Below are 20,146 nucleotides of genomic sequence, written 5' to 3'. Positions count from 1 at the left end.
CTTCCTTCTCTCCCTGTCCTCTCTTCCCTCCATCTCTTTGACCTGGTTCCACTTGAGCCCCCAGCGTAGTCATACATCTAGGACCCCGGGTCATCTTCCTAATTGAAAATGATGAGGAATAACCCCACTTGTTGGGCCTGAGCCTGCCCCCGACTTCTCTCCAGTGGTGGCTCCAGGCCAGAGTTTGGAGTAGTTTGTTCTAACAGTTCTGGGTCAAGGAGGAGACCCCTTGGTCCTGACATCTTTTTGAGCCTGGCCTCAACAAGCCCCCATCACCACGGTGACAGGAATTCTTCCCAGAGGCCACTCTCAGAAATGCAGGGGAGCTGAGGAGATGATCTGGCCACAGTACTAGATCTTTAAAACAACACTGACATCAGTGGAACAGGATGAGCAGGGGTGGGGCCCAGGCACCTACAGTATTTAGAAGCTCCCAAGTGATTCTGAGGCACAGTGAGGAGGCCAGGGGTGAGCGTGGAAGACGGAAGGACAGCAAAAAGGTGGGCCAGGCTCTGAGATGCCTGTGCCCAGAAGCTACTTGGGGGTCAGGACCTTGGTGGGGCCCTGGGGCGGGGGGGGGGGGGGGCGGCGGGCCTACTCACCTTTTCTCCAGCAGGAACTCCACCTCTAGCTCCTCCATGCCCTGGCAGGGGGAGAAAGGAAGGCTGCTGTAGCTGTGTGACCAGGACCCTCTGCTGTTCCAGAGCCCCTGTGCACCTGCCCCTGTCCTTCTCATGTAGCTGTCCAGCTGTCGTGGAGTAGGGGAAGCTGCTCCCCATTCTTTTCTCCGTTTTTTTTTTTTTTTTTTGAGGAAGATTAGCCCTGAGCTAACATCTGCCACTAATCCTCCTCTTTTTGCTGAGGAAGACTGGCCCTGAGCTAACATCTGTGCCCATCTTCCTCTACTGTATATGTGGGACACCTACCACAGCATGGCTTTTTGCCAAGCGGTGCCATGTCCGCACCCGGGATCCCAACCGGCGAACCCCGGGCCGCGGAAGCGGAATGTGTGCACTTAACCGCTGCACCACCGGGCCGGCCCCAGCTGTTCCCCACTCTTGATGTCCCCTCTGCCTCTCTCTGTCCCCAAGCCTTTGATATCAGGAACATCACTGACAACCCAGGGGAAGGTCAGGGTATGGAGTTGACCCCCGGCCCCAACATGTAAGTCCCTCTGCCCCAGAACATTTCCCTTTCATCCTCTACCCCAGGCTTCCCACTGCTCTCCTGCCTTGCCAGGGGGCTCAGTGCCTCGGGCAAGGGAGAGCTGAGACCTTGCCCCCAGCAAGCTCAACTCTGAAGCCTAGGGTCCCCTGCCCTCATCTACTCCTTCACAGCTCTTGCTGTGCAACCTCAGGAAGTTGTGAACTTGCTGGACCTTCATTTCCCTACAGGAATGTAAGCCAGGCGAGGACAGGGATTCTCGTCCCCTGACATGTCTCTGGTGCCTGGAAGAGTGCCTGGCCCCTAGTAGGCATTCAGGTATTTGTTGAATGATTGAATCTATAACGTCCTGGTCCATTCCAGCTCTGACTTTCTCTGACTTACAGATTTGCCCTTCTTTACCCTCATCTGTCCTCTGTCCCCTGGGGCCATCCCAGCAGCAGGACTCTGAGGGAAGAGAGCGAACCAGCATATATTATATCTCCATTTTGTATGTGAGCAGTGCTGGGCACCTTAACTGTGTTCTCCCATTTAACCCTCACAACCACCTGTGTGGTAGGTATTATTATCACCATTGTATAGATGAGGAAACAGAACTCAGAGGAATTAAGTGATTTCTACAAGGTCACACAGCTAATAAGTGATAGTACTGGGATTTGATTCGGCAGCACTATCTTTTCCTGACTCGGCTACACAGAGAGGAGCCCGTGGAATGGCACCATGGGAGTAACCAGCTGCTCCTCATAAGGCAGGAGGCTGAGAGCCTGGGCACCTGCACCCACCTCTGGGTTGAGTGGGAACTTCACGTGGGTTTTCTTTCGGAAGCAGAGCTTGGTGAGGTCATAGAGAACTGTCAAGAGATGGTCATCTGGTGTCACTGTGTCTTCATCGCAGACGCTCAGCTCTAGCACGTTCTAAGGGAGAAGGGAGGGTGCAAGTCTGGTTACTGAGGTTGCATTGACCCATTCCCTGGATGAGGGGCCTGACCTCAGTCCTAGCAAGGAGGTAGGTCTGAGAGATGGGGACCAGCACAGAGGTGCCTGCTCATGTGTGAGTGACATTTGTAGGGAAACAAATTAAGGGAGGAAAATATCTATTCCCTCCTCTCCAACTCTCTGAATCCTTCCTTCCTTCCTGCTCTGAATCTCTTACTGGAGAATTTTACAAGCTTGGCAGAGGTCTGTGAAGTGTGAGGGATTTCATTTCACCTGGGGGAATGATGGAAGGGCAGAGCAAGCAAGACCCTTGCCAAGACATAGAATGTGTCCAGCCTTGGGACCCCAGGAGCTGAAGACAGCCCATTTGGTGCTAGAAAATCAAGTTCAGGGAAGCTAACATCTTAACACTCCAGGGGAGTGATGTGGCAAAGATTATAAGGGGTCTGATACTTGAAGGGGTTGGGGTGAGCTGTTTGAAGTCCATCCTTTGGCTCATCAGCTCCTAATGAGGTCTCATGGATGGTTCCAAAGCAGCATGTCAAGAGTTAAGCAGCTACCTTGTCATCTAGCTGAACTCTGAGGTCAGGGGTCTCAGGTGACATGGGTTAGCCTTTGAGGCCTCTTGTTCCAAGGAACCTGAGAGATGTGGGTTGAGGCTGGGTTTGCCTCTTTGGTCCCTATCTAGTGGACATAAGGTGGTTCTGAGGGTTCCCTACTCAATGTGTCCCAGAACTAACCCCATAGATCCATATGAGTAACCCCATAGATCTTTAGACAAAGGAAGCCCAAATTCTAATTTCAAGATGGCACATTGAGCCCACATCAAAATCTCTCTCCTTCACCAAAACCATAAATATGATAGAAGAGATATTTTACAAATAATAAATATAAAGCCCTTCTTGAAAACAAAAAGGATTCATCATGAACCAGAAATGAAGACTGCTCCCTAAAATATGGAAGCAATAAGCCGAAGTGTCAAGCCTCAAGTGCCCCAAGACTGGAACTGAGGCCTCCATGATGAGGCCGAGTTTGTCTTAAGGATGCTCTGCTGGGGATGCTTAAGGGAGAATCTTCCCACAGGAGTTGTGAACTCAACTTAGAATTGCCATATCTAAAGAAGACCAACACCATGAAATAACTCAGCAAATGAAAGAACACACACCCAAGGAAATAGAAATAATAAAGCCAGTCTAAAAAGGAGTTAAGATAGAGAAAACCCTCTGGCTGGAATTAGACTCAGTGAATAGAAAGGCTCTTCTCCTCTGTATATTCTCTTACTTGGAGCATGTTCTAGAAGCACACTCTGTTTTGGAGCAGGAGACACTCAGTTCCAGCAACAATTAGGTAGAAGGACAAGAAGTAGGAGGATGAGTAGACCTAGAGGGACGAACATGAGATAGGCTGAGGGAAGATGTGGGTGAGTGGGAAGACAGGTCGAGAGGAGGATAAGAAGCAGGTAGAAAGAAAAACAAAGAGGCATAAGGAGGACACACAAACAAAGAGAAGGACCAGCAGGCAAAGAGGGGAGAGAAGTGCAGGCAGGGCAGACAGGCGCAGTCCTCCACGTCTCACCTTCACTTGGCTCTGGATCTGGAAGGTGAAGGTTTCATTCCACTCTGGGTTGGGGCAGTTGGAGATGGTCCTAGTCCTCAGCCTCTCATGAGAGGCGGTGGGCAGCCAGAGGCTCACAAAGCAGTCTGTCTGGCTCACTGTCCAAAGAAGACACGGGTGGGAGGGAAGGTGAGGAGCCAACTCGGGTCCAGAGAGGAGAGTGTGGCTTCAGAAGGGAACTTCAGACAAGTCACTCCCAGAGCAAGGCGTTGTCTCAGCTTCAGGTCCCTTCCTGACTCATGGGTCTGACTCTGCAGAGACCGTTGTCCCAGAACCCTGAGAAAGCCATAGCCTGTAGGCTAGAGGTTTCACAGAGGGGGACCCAGGTCCCACTGACCATTCTCATGCACACAGATGGCCTCTGTCTCTTATCGGAAGCACCCTAGCTCTCCCAGTAACTACCTGATGGTTTGGGACAAGGTATGACCGTGTTGTTTTCCCTCTGCCAGGAGAAGATCTGGAGGATCAACCCACAGGGTCCAGTTTACCCCTTGCCTTAGCCCAAGGCACAAGGGAAACTAAAGTAGAGCCCAGCTCTTCCTCTGGGCTGAGGAGAAGCAGGGATTAGAAGGGACATAGTCTGCTGTGAGTCAGCCCACAAGGCCCTGATGGGAAAAGGCTTGGGGGAACAAGCTATTCAGCAGGATCTAGGAGTAGGGAGCACCATCTACACATGACTTAATGTCTCAGCTGCACCTGGCTGGGGTTCTGCATACCTACACTGGTCTCCCAGCGTGAAGCGTGTGACTCAAGAAACCCTCACATCTGAGAGCACGTACTTTTTTCTCATTCAAAATGAAAAACTGAAGGGTGATGATGCTGAATGTGTTCTGGAGAAGAGACAAAGTCTCTGATCCCAACAGGCCCTCCCAAGGGGGAGGAGGCCCCGAAGTCTTCCGGTTGGAGAAGCAGAAGGCGTAGGGTGAAAAATAGAAGCCTAGCCCAGTTCCTTGCCTCCATTCTACCTGGGGAGGGAGGAAGAGGTGCATGACTGCCCTTGTCACTCTCCTGGCAATCTGCTGGGGTAATTCCCAGGGTACATATCAGATATGTAGAAAATGGTAAAAGTCAAAAGAGTTTCCAGGGTCAGAAAGTCCTCCAGACGGTAATGTTGGTGTGGGGATGGGAGTTCTGTACTGGTAGGACTGATCCAAACTGATGGTAATTATTATTAATAATGTCCCATGAGGGTGGAACTAGATGTGTCCCCCTGGACTGACTTATTCCTACACAGTCACCACACTGAGAATTTTATCGGAGTTAATAACCATGGTTTGTATCACAAGAGAACCTAGCTTCTGATTTCATCCCTGACGTCTGGTTAATCTCTGAGGGCTCACCATTCAGTGAATTGGAATTCACGGCCCTCCTCCCTTTGAAGAAAGTGAGATGACACTGTCCTTTAGATGTCATAATCATCATTTAATCCAGACACAGAGAATGTCCAAAACCCAACAGAATCAAAAGAAAATGATGACCTCTTCATCCCCACCCATCCCCTCCATGCCCAACCTGTTCCTCCTCACTGTCAACTCAGCCATCCAGGCCAGACACCAAGTATTGGCCCTGACTCTCACATGGAATCGATGTAACTCCTTAGACTTCTCGAGCCCATCCACTTCTTACTTGCACTGCCACTGCCTTGGTGCAGGCCACCATCATCTCTGCTGCCACTTTCCGACGGGGCATCCTGTCTCCTGTCTTGCCCTCCTCCAATCATTTCTCTCAAGAGAAACCAGAGGTCTCTAGAGCTGACCATATCACTCACCAGTTTAACATCCCTCATTGGCTCCCATCTGTCCTCAGGAAGGTGTCCAAAACACTCAACATGGCTGCCCCTCCTGCTATCCCAGCCTCTGTCTCATCTTCCCACCCTCCCTATCACCCTGGCCTCTGCCCCGACACTTTACACTCCAGCCAAACCCAAACACTTGTGGGTCCTCAGAAGTTGCCATGCTGTGTTGCCGTTCTTTCTGCCTAGAGCTTTCTTCCACTTTCACCCCACCCTTTCCCTGGCTAGCCCCTCCAAGTTTCAGAGGGCACCTCCTCTGGAAGCCTTCCCTGAGCTCCCAAGTCTGAGCCAGATGCCCTCCTAGCCCAGAGCCCTCTGCTCTTCTCCTGGCGGACCGCAGGCGACAGAGTGTGTAATGGCAGGTGGGCGTGTCTGCCTCCACCTCGGCCTGAATGCTGGAGAGCCCGGGAGACCGGTGTTTCTAGCCCTGGGAACATAGTCAGCACTCATTAGATATTTGATGAATAAAGAATGAATGGAAAAATCCAACTTCCTGCTACAGGGCTGTATCAGTACCCCAGAAATTCTCAGCTGAGTCACCACAGAGACAGGTAAGCAAGTCGGCATGTCTAATCGCTCCGCCCTTAGGGAGACTCACGGGGGACCTGCTCAGTCCTCCTGGACCCTTCCCTTGCCTTTGCTTGGACACCAGCCACTCCTACTGGGCCTGGAACATTCTCCTTAGGTCTGCCTCCTGTTTGTGAGGAATGTGCAGACAGGGAACCCCACCCATTCTACACTCATTTTCTTAGCATGATTTGATGGACCCTGGAAAGGCCCTTTTCCCTCTAAAATCTCTTTCTTATCATCAGTCCATGCCTAAAATTCTCCCATTAAACCCATTAAATAAAATCTCAGTGTTTTCGGCCTAAGGCTTAAATCTCTAGTTAAGATGAAAATACTCCTGGAAGAGACAGAATTGATCAGAGACGACACTTTAAGCATTAATTTGTTTTGCAGTTCTTTCTTGGAGAGCCGTTCCCGCCTCCTCCCCCACACTGTTGGGAAAAAGGAGAGTGTAGCCCAAGGAGAGGGTAATCCTGGCGAGGGAGGGATGATGGAGGAAGGGTGCCTGGCCCAGATGATGATCTGGGCAGGCTTCATGAGCTGACTGTAAGGATGCTGACTGTTGTGTTGGCGATGAAGAATGGTTAAGCAACAATGGCCCAATTCTGAGAATTTCAGGGACTGCAGGGGATTTCCTAGGCATAGATAGGTCCCAAGCCTTGTTCCTCATAGAGTGACAGAGGGCTGGGTCATTTGAACGACATGTCTCCTTTCCTTGAGTGTGGGTGGCAAAGATGACTCAATGTTCTCTCTAGAGGATGAGGACATCGTCTCCCTGATACCTCTGGAGACACCTGTCTCACACTCCTTGGGGTGCTGGTTTGAGTTTTAATGAATTTTCCTAAGCTGGGAGGTTTCTGGACTGACTCTCTCTGAGTCCTGGCCCAGGGCTGGGTGGCACACTCCTTGATGAGGGAGTCATTCCTGGATCTCATCCCTTTCAGTCCCTTTGAAATCTTGGGAAACTCAGGCTCACATTAGAGGACTAAACCAGAGAGAAGCTTGTTTTCTCTTGATGCTAGAAGGGACTCATTTCAGGTAAGAGTAAGCCAGGGTCTCAAACCCAACCCAGGTGAGGCAGCAACAGAGCCCAGCCCGTAACCACTGTGGGCCCCAGACGCAGCGTGACCTGAGATGGCATCCCCAGACACCATGTATGTCCCCTACTCTGTTCCTCAGGGGAAATGAGGAAAATACAAAACAACAAGGGGCTTCCCAAAGGGGACCGGGTACCCCCCAGAGGCAGCCTGTGTGCCAGAGGGGCATGTGGGGAAGGGGGAGAGGGGGATGATGGAGCCAGACATTAGCCCGTTTCTCAGGCTGCCTGCTCCCCAAGCCTCATCCCCACCTCTGGGATCAGGTGGTGACGGGTGTGGCAGGGAGAAGACAAGAAATGGGAAGGTCTGAGCACGCAGGTGCGAGCATGTCGCGAGAGCGTGCAGCCAGGGTGACCCACAGGGCTGGGACAGACACACCTCCAGAGGAGGGGAGGCAGGCAAGTGCAGCTGTGGCACTGGGAGCTGCGGAAGTCCCCGAATGGAGTGGGGTGAACTCTGCCTGAGAGAGGCGAAGTGTCTTAGTGAGCCACCATGGCATGGCAAGAAAAGCAGCCAGGCCCAGGGTCCAGAGGACTCTTCCAGTCTCCTCAGCTCACTCACTGGTAGCTAGAAGGCCCTGAGGAGCCTGAGAAGTCCCTGGCCCTCTGTTTGGCCTCTTGGCAGACTCAGGCCCAAACTGGACTTTTGCTGGAACTGCTTCCCTGAACCTGGGCTCTGGACACCCCCTCCTCCAGCGTACCCAGTCTGAATCCTGCCCCATCACTTTGCTTTCTCTGGGGCTCCAGGGCCCTGCCTCCTCCTCCCTCCACACTCCTCCCTGCATTGCAACAACTGCTTCCTAGCAAGTTTCTCAGCCTCTCCCTGACCCTGCACAGCACAGTCTGCATAAGACCCCTCAGGAAGTCATGTGATCCCTTCCTTAAGAACTCAGGTGCCCCATCCCTTAGATCGGGACCCCTCCTCTGCCTGGCTTCCTGGCTCTCCACTGACTGGCCCCAGCCTCCCTCTTAGGGCTTTTCCACTCTACTCCCCAGCTCTCCAGACCTGGGACCAAACACTGCTTCCACTTTAGGCAATTGTTAACCTTCATGTGCAAAATGGGCCTCACAACGCTGCCCTCAGGTGGGTGGGAGGATCAAATGGTGTTTGGACGGCTGGCCCCAGGCCGGCCCCCAGCAGGTGCTTAGGGGATGTGGCTCCGCTCCCCGCATCGGGACGGGCACTCCAGCAGATTGGGATCCTGGCCTCTGGATGCTCACACTCTGAGCCTCTCAGACCGCAGCCTTCCTTAGCTTCTTCCAGCTTCAGCGTCCTCCAGTTCTAAATTCTCTAGTGACAAGATTGGAATGCCATCTTCTATTTTGTAGATAAGTGCATTCCCTGTTAACACGTTCTCTCGAGATGGCGGGTCTGTGAGCTCTCAGCCCCTCTGAGGCCCTCCCCGGCCTAGTTGAATCCTGGGGTGAGGACAGTGGGAGTATAACAGAGCTTTAGGGAAACCTAGTGGCCCTTGGGCCAATGCTGTGTGGTCAACCCCTAGCTGTGGGGCCTTGACACAGAGCTGTGTCCTGCTTGAGGGCCAAGCTTCCCCTCTGGATGGAGGGAAGATGCGGGCAGCATAGAGAGGGGCTTTTGATTCTCCTGACCTCTTGAAAGGCCACCCCCAAAGACAGGTGTCAGGGGAGCCTCCTGCCCACCCAGATGCCTTCCTTTCTTCCTGAAGCCGGACCCTTCTCTGGGCCCCCGTGGCCCGGGAATGCAGCAGGGGCTGGGATGAAGGTGAAGTTAAGGCTGCCAGAAAATGGCAGGAACAGCCCTGGGGAGTCAAATCACATCCATGAGGCAGAACTGCAGAACTGTGTGCTAGGGGGCTTCTACCATGGACCCCAGAACCCAGTTGGGGATCTATGTCCTGAGAAGGGGCACTGGGACCAGGCTGGCCGTTGGCTCCATGATGCCTAAGGGCCTCTCCTTCTGCTTCACCCCTAACAGCCCCCAAACTCATGCAGAAGCAAAGATTGGCCAGTGTGGAAGAGGTTGGTGCTCCTAGAAATGTATATTAGGGAGGGAAGAGTGGCGAGTGGAGAATGAGGGGAATAGTGCTCTGGGATGCAGGCAGACTGCAGGGCTGGCAGTGCCAAGGCAGTAGCTAGAGGGAGGGGCCTGGGAAAATGATATAAACCCCAAAGTCTGAAATACAACCTGAGTATAGAACACACACACACACATGCACGCATGCAAACACACATACCCACACACACACACACATACAGACACCCCTGACCATTTCTCAGCCAGGGTCTCTCTCCACCCAGGCCCCATAAGCAGAGAAAAATGAGGAGGTTACTCACCCACATCAGCCTGTCGCACGTTTTTCATCTGGATGACCCTCACTGTCAGCAGGTGGCATGGAAACAGCCCCCTCTGTGGATTGAGAGGACAGTGGACTCACTCTTCAGGCCATGATGGCAGATGACCGTGACGGAGAGAGCAGCTCAGGCTGGCCACGGGCTCCCACCACTCGGACTCAAGAAGCTTCCCCGAGTTAGTCTGCATTCCTGGGCTCTGGAGGACGCCTCTGGTCCCCAGGGAACCCAAGGCTGCGAGGTGAGGGGCTTTCTCCTCGCCCCACTCTGAGCCTAGAGGAGGGGCAGCTTCAAGCATGTTCTGTTCATGTCTTTCCTGAACCTTTCCTGGTTTTGTTCTGCTTGGTTCGTGCCTTTCCTGTTTGAAACTTGGGATTGGATTCCCTTTCCCTGAAAGTTTACCTGGGCTTAGACGGGTCTTTTTACCATCTTCTCCTGGCCTGTGCCCTTGGCAGACACCACTGGACTTCTCCAACTGACCAATGACTGTATCTATAGGCCTCTGAGCTAGAACCCTTTCCACTCCACACAGTCCACTCTGTGTTGCTAGAATCACTTTGTACCTTTTTTTAAGAGGTTGCAATTCTTCTTTATTTAAAATAAAATTGGGGTTTGGAGAAAAACATAAAAGTATGAAGAAAAAGAATGAGTCCACATAATCTCACCACGCAGAGACAATCACTGTTACCATTTTGATGTCCGTCCTTCTAGCCTCTCCTGGGGCTTAATTCTAACCAGCAACAATAGCACAAGGACTCTGGGAAGGCTGTTACTCGGTCCCTCAGGTAGATATGTAAGTCAATTTTAGGCGCTCTTTCTCCTCTCTCCCCAACGGCTGCCTCAAAAGCCAAACGGACAGTCACACATGGGTCTGAGGATTCCTTCTGTGAGATTAACTCGGAAATAGTGAATATCTTCAAGGTCAATAACTTGCTCTAACAGCATTCTGTTTTGAGATTTGTAACTTGGGCCAAAGGCCACACACACCACTTCTCTTCTGGTTCTGGAAATATGGCTGTGGCCTTGGGCTAGAACCCCTCTGGGCACAGCGGGCTCCTCAGTTCTCACTCCCCACCAGAGCAGAGAGGGCACCCTGGTCTGATCTGGTGAGGAGGCAGGAGTCAACTTTCATCAGGAGAGCAGTTCTGGCAAGGTCTGCTCCCACTGGCCCACTTTCTCAGAGGACAGCTACGGTTCAAGCAGGGAGCCATTGGAAGCCTCAGTCCAGGCAGGGGTCAGTCCTCATGGTGTTGAAGGTCTCTGAACCTGGGACCACGGTCTTCTTGGCCATCACAGTCCTTCTCCTGCCTCCAGGAGAGGCTGTCCTGCCCAGCTCCCTCGTGTCTTGTCTGGAAGGATGTGAGCTGCCACAGCTTCCCGCAGGACCTCACCAGAGGCCTCCCTGCCTTCCAGGAAATGCTCTCTGCTGTCACCTGACCCTGATACCTCCCAAAGAGGTTGACCCTTTCTTCCTACCCTAACTCAGCAACATTTAGAACATCAGCTACAGTGTGTTGAGTGTCTGCCATATGCTAAGGCTTGTATATAACCTCTACATTTTATCTGCTCGATCCTTACAACACCCCCATGAAGCAGTTATTATTAGCCTCACTTTACAGATAGAGAATCTGAGCCTAGGTCCGGGGACATCAGGCATTCAGCTAGAATGAGAGGAACCCAAGTTCAAACCCAGTTCTAATTCTCTGACCTGTGCTCATACCACCACAGTCCTGTCACCTTACTTGATTTTTTTTTTTTTTTTGAGGAAGATTAGCCCTGAGCTAACATCTGCTGCCAATCCTCCTCTTTTTACTGAGGAAGACTGGCCCTGAGCTAACATCCGTGCCCATCTTCCTCTTCTTTATATGTGGGACGCCTGCCACAGCATGGCTTGACAAACAGTGCGTAGGTCCACACCCGGGATCCGAACTGGCGAACCCCGGGGCTGCTGAAGCGGAATGTGCGAACTTAACTGCTGCGCCACTGGGCCGGTCCCTGTCACCTTACTTGAAAGCAACCCTTGGCAAACGTGAAGACAGGTGCTGCTTGCCCTCATCTCCTCTTCCTTGGTCTTTCCCTCTTAGAATCTACTTTTCTGATAGATTCCTCTTCTTGCTCTGAGTCCCCCAACGCCCAAAAATGACCCGAAACTCTGGAGTCCTTTTACTTGCAGTCCTCTTACCAGCTGCATTTCTCTGACACATTCCACAATCTCTCTCTTTTTTAAACAGCCAGAGTACATCCGAGCCTAAGGGTTCTTGGAGACATTCCATTGTCCAGGAGCCACAGAGGGCTCCTTTGTGGTCTACCTTGAGCCTTAGCCCACATCTTCTAGCTCAGGAATTTGCAGGAGAGACCCAATTTCAAAGCACTCTACAAGATATGCTCACATCTTGCCAGCAGGGAGACAGAACCTGGCAGGGGGGTTGAGAAGTAGCCTGGAGAGGCCACGCCAGGAGGAAGGCAGTGGGAACATGTGACTCAGGTCTTGGGCCCAGAGGATTCTGGGAACCAGATCTGTGAAAAATGACCTTCTTGGATTAAAACGAACATACATATTTTGCTCCTGGTATAATTGGCTCAGTTGGCATGGTGGTTGAGATAAACAAAACTTCGTGGCCTTAGAGGTAATTGATACACAGTAGAAAGAGCCAATAGAATGAAGCACAGTGTCTGTGACTATGCAGATGGGAACCAGAAACTGGTGAGATTATGGAAGCCCAGTTTATGGGGTAGCTTATGGTATGAAGAGGGAAAAACTTTAGGGACTTGGGCAAACCCATCCCTAGGACAGGATGCCTTGGCTGGGTATCAGGGTACAAGTCAAAATATTTAACAACAGGCATAGCCAGGTGCTGAGCCAGCTGGGCTGCAGCCCTGGAGCAGGGATGGGCATTGATCTTTTGGTTGGTGGGGGCATAGGACCGTCCTGGGGTAAGGACCAGGGAGCACTCGGGGACTTGCTGCTCAAGGCAGGAACTGTTTGGCAAACAGTACAGAAGTGTATTTAGGCCCTTTAATAACTAGTACAGCTGTGTGGGGAGGATGGGCTGGATAGCAGTTTTCTGGGAAGCCACACAGCAGAGAGGACCCCACTGCTCAGGCTGCAGACACACACGCTCCAGCCTCCTCCCTGACCTTGGTCCCTGGGGCTGGCCTTGCCAGGACTCCATTTCCCCTGGAGACCTACTCAGGGCCGGGGGATCTTGCCAGCTCATATGGAAAAGACATAGCCCCTTGATTCTCAGGATCAGCTGTTATGCAATTCAATATTACCCCTCCCACCCCCTGACTCTACAGATAGGACCTTGGTGGGCAGGATGGGGAACACGGTGCATCGCCCTTCTCTAATGTGCCTGGCCCTGACTCCACATGGTGGGCATCGCGTCTGTTCTTATCTCCCCCTCCAACCACGCTCTGAGGAAGGTCCCATTTTCCCTGCTTTGCAGAGGAAAATACTGGGTTTACGGAGATTGTATCTCACACAGGGTCACACGGCCTGGAAATGGCAGGGCTGGGACTCAGGCACAGGTCTACCTGACTGCAGGGCAGCAAACTTCCCATCTACCTGGAGGCTGGCTCTCACTGTGAATTAACCAAACCAGCTAAAAGCTTGCTCCAGGTCATGCATTAGGCTAGTTAATAGCGGAGGCAGAAGGGAAACTCTCAGCTCCCAGTTCGGGGCTCTCCCTACACCCCAAGAGTCTAGCTGTCACCACAGATCAGTCAGAAGAATATTTATTTACAGATGGGCTCCAAGGGTCAGCCTCCCATTGGGGGTGGGAGTGGAGGGGAGGGTCTGACAACCATGTTTCAGAAGTGGTGGGTCCGATGCCCATCCCTGCACCAGGCATACCCTAACCAGACTATCCCATGCGGTCTGGGGTGCTGGAGAAGGGAAGACAGCTTCCAGGGAGCCTGTGGGAACTCCCCTCCCCAGGGCTGCTCAGGGTAGGCCCGGCTGGTGAGGCCACCTCTTCCTCCCCGGAGAGCTGGGTGTATCCATCAGTTCTTTGCAACATGTGTGTCAGAGTGCAGACCAGCCTGGTGATAGCTTCCAGGATGTGTTGGCCCTCCCTGAAAAGGAGACCATTGGGATGGGGACTTTTTGGGATCCCAGAACATTTCCCAGCTAGTCTGAGTAAGGTGCCAGACCAGGGGTCTCCTAGGAGGAGCTACCATGGCGGTTTTCCTTTTTATCACTCAAGTCTAGACGAAGTCCAAGTTCTCAGTCATGTGGACCCTCCAGGACCTGAGAGGGACAGGCGCATTTCTCAGTTGCTTCACTCTCCCCTTCAAGGTCAGCTCTGTCCCTTCTCTGGAAGGTCTGTCCCTCCCCAGGTTCCGGGAGGCTCAACGAGACCGGAGAGTCAGGAGCAAGAGCTGACTGGAGGCCCTTCCTGCCCCCCGAGGGCTGTGGGGAAATGTGGGCACACCCCAGAAGGTGATGTCTATCCTGGCCAGGGCAGCAGGGCACTGGGCACCATGCAGCACGAAGCTCCCCTCCTTGGGCTCCTTGGAGACTGAGCGGGGTCTCCATCTCCCACTCCAAAGGGACAAGACACGTTCAGGGCATCACTCATCTCATACAGACATTTAGGGCTGGGGGAGGGGGTCTCAGGAGGGGGATAAGGAAGGAGTGGCTGCTGACAGTCCACGCTGTGGTGTGCCTACCAGGGCAAATTGGGAGATTGCGGTGAATGAGGAATCCTAGGCAGAGCTGGTCCAGAGCTCTGGCATCCTGACCCATGACCCCAGGGTCCCCATGAGAGGCTGTGAGAAGTTGGATGGACCCAGGAGTCTTGACCACACACCCAGGTGGCAGGCTTCTTGGCCAATGGTGACAGATTGGCAATGCCACCAATCCTCACCATATATGACACCACAACCTCACGTAGCATGGCAGCTTAGGATGTCCACAGGGTACCTGTCCACTCCTTTTGGATCCACTCCTGGCAGTGCTGAGGGCTCTCTACCTGGGTGCTGGCCTGGCCCCAGGGTGGCCCTGAGCTGCTCCACGGCACCTTGTCAAGCCTGTGGGTACCCTCAGCTGGGCCATACACCCAGGAGCCTGGGCCCCAAGTGGGCCGGACTGTGTCCCCAGGTGCTAGGTAGGGGCTGCCTGAGCCAAGGTGTTCCGTGTCTCTGGAGTCCACAATGCCCCCTGCCCTCCCTGAGCCTGTCTCCTGCCCTCAGCTCCTGGCCCACCCACCCAGCACTGCTCCCTCACCTCCAAGGTGCAGGTGGCCGACGGCCTGCCATCTTCTGTTTGGCTTGGGTCTGGCAGGGAGTGGAAGACCCAGGCGGGCATCTGCCTCTGGAGCATCGCGGCAGCTCTCCAGCTGGGTGGCAAGATTGAGAATTTATACTCTGACTCAGAGCTCCGCCCTCTGGATGCCTCTTGGCAGTGGCTGGGATTTGCCAGGGGAGGGGTTAAGGTAGGTATATAGACATGAGGGCCTGGGCCAAGCCTCTTAGTATCAAGAGACCCTCAGGTCTTCAGATTTTGGAAATGCAAGGACCAGCAGGGGCTCTGGCCCTTGGGGTCAGTGGTCTGCTGCCCCTAGAAACTCAGACCCGCCTTGCCAACCAAGGGATGGGTGGGTGGCAAGAAGAGAATGCTGGAGCATCACGACTTTAGGATTGGCCCAGGCATGATTTGGGAAAGCCCTCTCTCTTCAGCTTATAGAGATCGTGGCTCACAGATACCCTCTGGGGGATGGTGCCTTCCCTCCTAACTCCACTTAGTCCCATGGCTTGGTGCCCCAGGAGCTGTGGGCAGGGGCTTCACGGGAAGCAGGGACCACGGTCAGGGCTCCCAAAGTCAGTGGGGGAAGAAAGAAAATAATTGCCCGAATCTTTGCTGAGGAGAAGGTCAAGGGCACGTGCCCCCTCCCCTGCCTCCGGGGAGGCCAGGTGGAGAGAGGGTGTGCCCAGCCCCTGCCTGGTCCCAGGGCCCCTGAGAGGATGCTCCCGCCCTGCCCCGCTGATCCCTATCTCTGGCCTGGTGGCTGGCTCACTGCGGGCCCGGTGAGGCAACTCCACCTGCTCGCTGCCCAGCTGGGTACACTGGGAGTGTCCTGCCTGAGCTATCCCCTGGGGCCCCACAACCGGCTTTTCTGGCCCACAGATTAAACCGATTTTATGAAACTGAGGGTGAGATCTGAACACAGGGCTGACTGGGCCCTAATGCAAGAATGGAAACTCGTCGGTGGTGTCTCTGAGACCTCTTCCCACCCCAGGTAGAGGTGGCCCCGACCCTGCTCCCCTCTGCTTGCCAGGTCCTCCAGAGATGGGATGGGGCCTCAGCATGGTCTCCTCCCAGCTCGCGTCCTTCCCTGCCCCTGCCGTCTACCCCACTGCCAAGAACACAAATTCAGCACCCACACCCCTCAGCGGACTCCACGAAATTCAATTTAGTTCATGCACTTAGTGAGCACCTACTGTATACATGCTACTAAGAAAGGAAATCCCAGGCTTGAAGTTGCTGACAGTCCAGCTGGAGAGTGAAATACATCCAACCCCTCAGAGGATCAGAGGTCCAAGTCTTCTGTGGTAACGGGGTATTCTAGAAGGATCAATACAAATCCTTCACATTTGTAAACGTCTGTGGTTTACAGAGCTCCATCACACAGCTAAGAACTGGCGAGGGAGCATAGAAGTTGGAAAATGGAGGTCAGCTGGGAAGGGAAAGAGTGGATCTGAGAAGGCTTCACAGAGGAGGTGGCATCTGAATTGGGTCTTAAAGGATGCATAGGATTTCAACAGCTAACGGTAGGTGGGAAAGGCATGATAGGAGGAAGGAACAGCACGAGCAAGAGCAGGGAGACCAGAAAGCAGGGTATGCTCAGGGACGCAAGTGGTCTGATGTTACAGCAGTGAGTCGTGTGGGATGCAGAGTGGGACACAGGGGTGGTGGAAGTTGGCAGAGAGAAGGGAGGTTTTGTGGAGGAACAAATCTGGAAAGACACATTAAGGCCCAATAGTTGTGACCCTCACGGGCCACTATTTAAATTTGGATTTATTCTCTAGGCAATGGGGAGCCATCGATCGTTTTTGAGCAGGAGAGTGACATCATCAAAGCTGAACTTTAAGAAGACAGTGCTGATTGACGTGGGCAACCCAACCCACAGTACTACAGTGTCCCGAAGGTGACGAGGTGAGGGGTGTGGTGAGGGCCAGGAGACCTCCTCCCCGAGGATCCACCTGTCTCCCCACTCCCTCCACTCCCCTTCCCCATCAAATAGACCCAGGGCAAGCCCAAGACCCCAGGGCATTCCTCAAAGTCTGGTACTTGATTCTCTTCCTGCTGAAAAAGCCCATCCACAAACCCCCCAGCCCCAGCCCATCCATCCCAGGCAGGGCCTGGGAAATCTAGGTCTCCAATCCTTGTATTTCCTCACTGGCTGTGAGCTCCTGGAGAGCAGGGCCTCGTTTTAGCTGAATGGAATCAAGTTGAATAAGAGGCTAAGTGGAGTGGAAGTTTCTTCCTCCACACCCTCTGCACCGCCTCTGACCCAGGTGAGAGCTGGTGTGAGAGCCGGTGAGAGAGCCGGTGAGAGAGCGGGTGAGAGAGCCGGTGCAATGGCAAACTGAGGGGACCAGTCTACCAGCAAGCACTTACTGACTGCCTGCTGTGTGCCTGGCTCCATGCTGACTGCCAGGGCTGGGTCTGGAAGGAAATGACAAAGGATTTATGGTCTAGTGAGGGGAGAAGAGGGGCCTGGATTAAGTGGCAAATTGTCCAGTGTGGACTCTAAGTGGGGCAGGAGGGGACAGAGGACCCCGTGGGGATGGTGGGAAGTGGGCTGGGAAGGTGAGTAAGGAGAGCCAGGCAAAGAGCAACGTCCACTGGCCTCACCTCCTCCTCTACGCCGACAGGTCTCCAAGTGAACCACCCATTTAAGCTGAAACAGTGTTCTTGGTGCACAACCGATGCTCCAAGTCTCTCCCCCACCTCCCGAGTCGCTCTCCAGCCCCCTGAGTCTCTCTCCTGCCCCCATGTTCCTCCATGTGGAAATCTGAAGCTGTCTCTGCACAAAGTGGAATGGACTGAGTTCCTTTCCACCTAGAACCCTCTCCTCCTTGATGAGCAGGGAGCCTGAGTTCTCCCCCAGAGATCCCCAGTCTGTGTCCTCTGAGGCCTCTACCTCCAGCTGTGTCCAGTAGCTTGTTAACTGACTCCCACTCATCTGGATGACCAGGACCTGCCTCTTGCCAGCAGCCTCTCGGCTTCAGGTAATCCAGCACTGAAAACTTCCTTCCTCCGAGCCGCTCAGCTGACATCACTCGCCTGCGAACCCAGCAAGGACGAATTCCTCATCTTTCCTCTTTCAAGATGCCTCGGGTGCCTGTCCCTTCCCGTGCACCCTGTCAGCTGCACCTGTCTCCTAGCCTCCTCTGCCTCTCACAGTTCATCCCCCACACACCTGGCTGGCCAGTGAGCTTTGCAGCCAGCCCCTTCAACCTGTCATTCACCTGCTCAAACGCAGCTAATGCTTTTTCAGTCTTGCCAACAAATTCTGGATTCCAATACCTCCCATCGACCAAGCAGAACCCAGAAAGAGCCCTATTATAGCATATGGAATTTTAGCATATGATAAAGGAATTATTTCAAATAGTGATGCAAGGATGGACTATGCATTAGTGGAAAACCTACCTTACCATCTAGAATAAAATAAAGTTAGATCCCAAATTCTTAACTACACAAAAATAAATTCCAGACAGATTAAATATCTAACCATTAAAATACAACTATAGAAGATTTAAATTAATATTAGAGAATATTTATATGATATTAGGATGAGGAGAATCTTCCTAAACAAGGTACAAAACCTAGAAACCAATAGGGAAATGTTGCCAGATTTGAATGTACAGAATGGTAAACTTCAGTAAAGCAAAAGATGCCACAAGCACGGTTCTACCTCCAAAATATCTTCCAAATTTCCTCCTCTCAATACATACCCATCAGTTACAAAACCCCCTTAAAAAATCATGGTAAAGAGGAGAGTCTTGCCCTACCAGATACTAAATTACAAAGCCACAAGAACACAAGCACTATGCTGTTGGCACAAGAACAAGACAAGTGGAACAAAATAGAGGGGCCAGAGACAGGCCCTAATATTTAAGGGAACTTAGTATATGATAAAATTGGCACCATGAATCAATAGGAAAAGAATAGACTATTTAATAGATGACATGGGCATGAGTGGCTCACAGATGAATAAAGCAGCATCCCCACTTAGCGCCATATATGAAGATGGACTGTCAATGGGATCAACACACGAAATGGAAAACTATAAAGTTAACAGAAGACAACGTAGCAGAATCTGCTTGTGATCTGGGGGCAAGAAGAATTTCTTAAACAACGCTTTGAAACCCTGAACCATAAGGCAAAAATTTTCTAAATTTGATTACTGAAGGATTTCTGTCCACTAAGAACATACAGAAAAAGTTAAAAGATAGCTGACAGAATGACAGAAGATATTTGGAATGCATTTGCAAATCACCAAAGGACCAATATCTAGCATATACAAAGAATTCTTATGTAATCCACCCAAAAAGGATGGGCATGCCAACATAAAAATGGACCAAAGATTTGAACCTGCATTTTATAGGAGGGGAAACCCAAAAAGCTAATAGCCTTTTGAGGAGATGCTCAAAATCATTGGTAATCAGGGAAATCAACTTAAAATAACAATGAGTTCTCACTGCAACTATTAAATTGGAAAACACAGAGGAAGTTGGATAATGGTTGCTTTTCTGGCAGGGGAGAGTGGGGGAAGGAAATAACGACCAATCAAGAAGGCAGGCATAGGAGGACAACGAGGACACCAGAACCAAGCAGGAGAATGGGCCATGTGCTCAGCCTCCAGCACTCAGGTGACATTTTTCCCCTCCAGCTTTTCCCCAGCTTCACTGCCACTGCTCTAGTCCAAGCCGTTATCGTCACTCATCTCAAGGACTGCGTTAGCCCAACTGGTCTCTCTGCTTCCACTTTTGTCTTCTCATAAGCCTCTCTCTACAGAAGAGCATGAGTGATCTCCTCAAAACAGAAGCTGGATGATGTGACTGCCTGACTCAAGCTCTCCATGGCTTCCGGGTGCTCTTCCTTCTTGCCCTGGCTCTGTGAGGTCCCTTGTGGTCTGGCTCCTACATCTGCTCTATTCCTTCCCTCACGCACGAGTTCCAGCTGCACTGGCCCTCCGTGCCCTGAACATGCCAAATTCTTCCCCCCGTCAGGGAGTTTGCACTTGCCAGTTCCAGGTCTGAAGTCTTTGAACTTAACTCTGCATAGCTGCTCTTTCTCATCCATCATGGCTCTGCTCAAATGACATTTTCTCCAGCAGCCCTTCCCCAACCACCCTCCGTAACACGGATGCCTTTTGCCTACCTACTTGCTTTCATATGGCTCTGGCCACTAATTTAATCCAATTCCATGTAATGTAATGTAATGTATCATATCTTGAATTATCTTATTCATTTAATCTCTTTTCCACCAGACTGTAACCCTTTTCAGGGCAGGGACATTGCTTGTCTTGTTCATCAACTGGAAATACCTAATGCCCAACAGTAAAGAAACGGGTAGATGTCAACAGGAACCAAGTGGCTATCATTTATTGAATGTTTACAAAGTGACAAGGACTATTC

The 20,146-nt window shown here is 52.1% G+C and overlaps 1 protein-coding gene across 2 annotated transcripts in view; it reads right to left on the bottom strand.

The window, feature by feature from the left end:
* PLA2G4E (phospholipase A2 group IVE) overlaps positions 1-20,146 on the bottom strand; it is a 59,259-nt gene that overhangs the window by 19,915 nt on the left and 19,198 nt on the right. Inside the window, exons 1-5 of one of the 2 annotated variants that reach the window (XM_044765096.2) lie at positions 14,727-14,835; positions 9,482-9,554; positions 3,675-3,811; positions 1,947-2,078; positions 603-643 (exon numbers count right to left, since the gene is read on the bottom strand). In XM_044765096.2, the coding sequence (XP_044621031.2) occupies positions 603-643; positions 1,947-2,078; positions 3,675-3,811; positions 9,482-9,554; positions 14,727-14,822 (479 nt within the window). In that variant the 5' untranslated portion in view covers positions 14,823-14,835. Of the gene's footprint in view, positions 1-602; positions 644-1,946; positions 2,079-3,674; positions 3,812-9,481; positions 9,555-14,726; positions 14,836-20,146 lie in introns of those variants that run through there. The other variant, XM_070503154.1, reaches the window with a different exon arrangement.

Source organism: Equus asinus, chromosome 2 (assembly GCF_041296235.1).
Source record: "Equus asinus isolate D_3611 breed Donkey chromosome 2, EquAss-T2T_v2, whole genome shotgun sequence".
NCBI lineage: Eukaryota > Metazoa > Chordata > Mammalia > Perissodactyla > Equidae > Equus > Equus asinus.
This window is presented reverse-complemented; position numbering and strand designations above follow the sequence as displayed.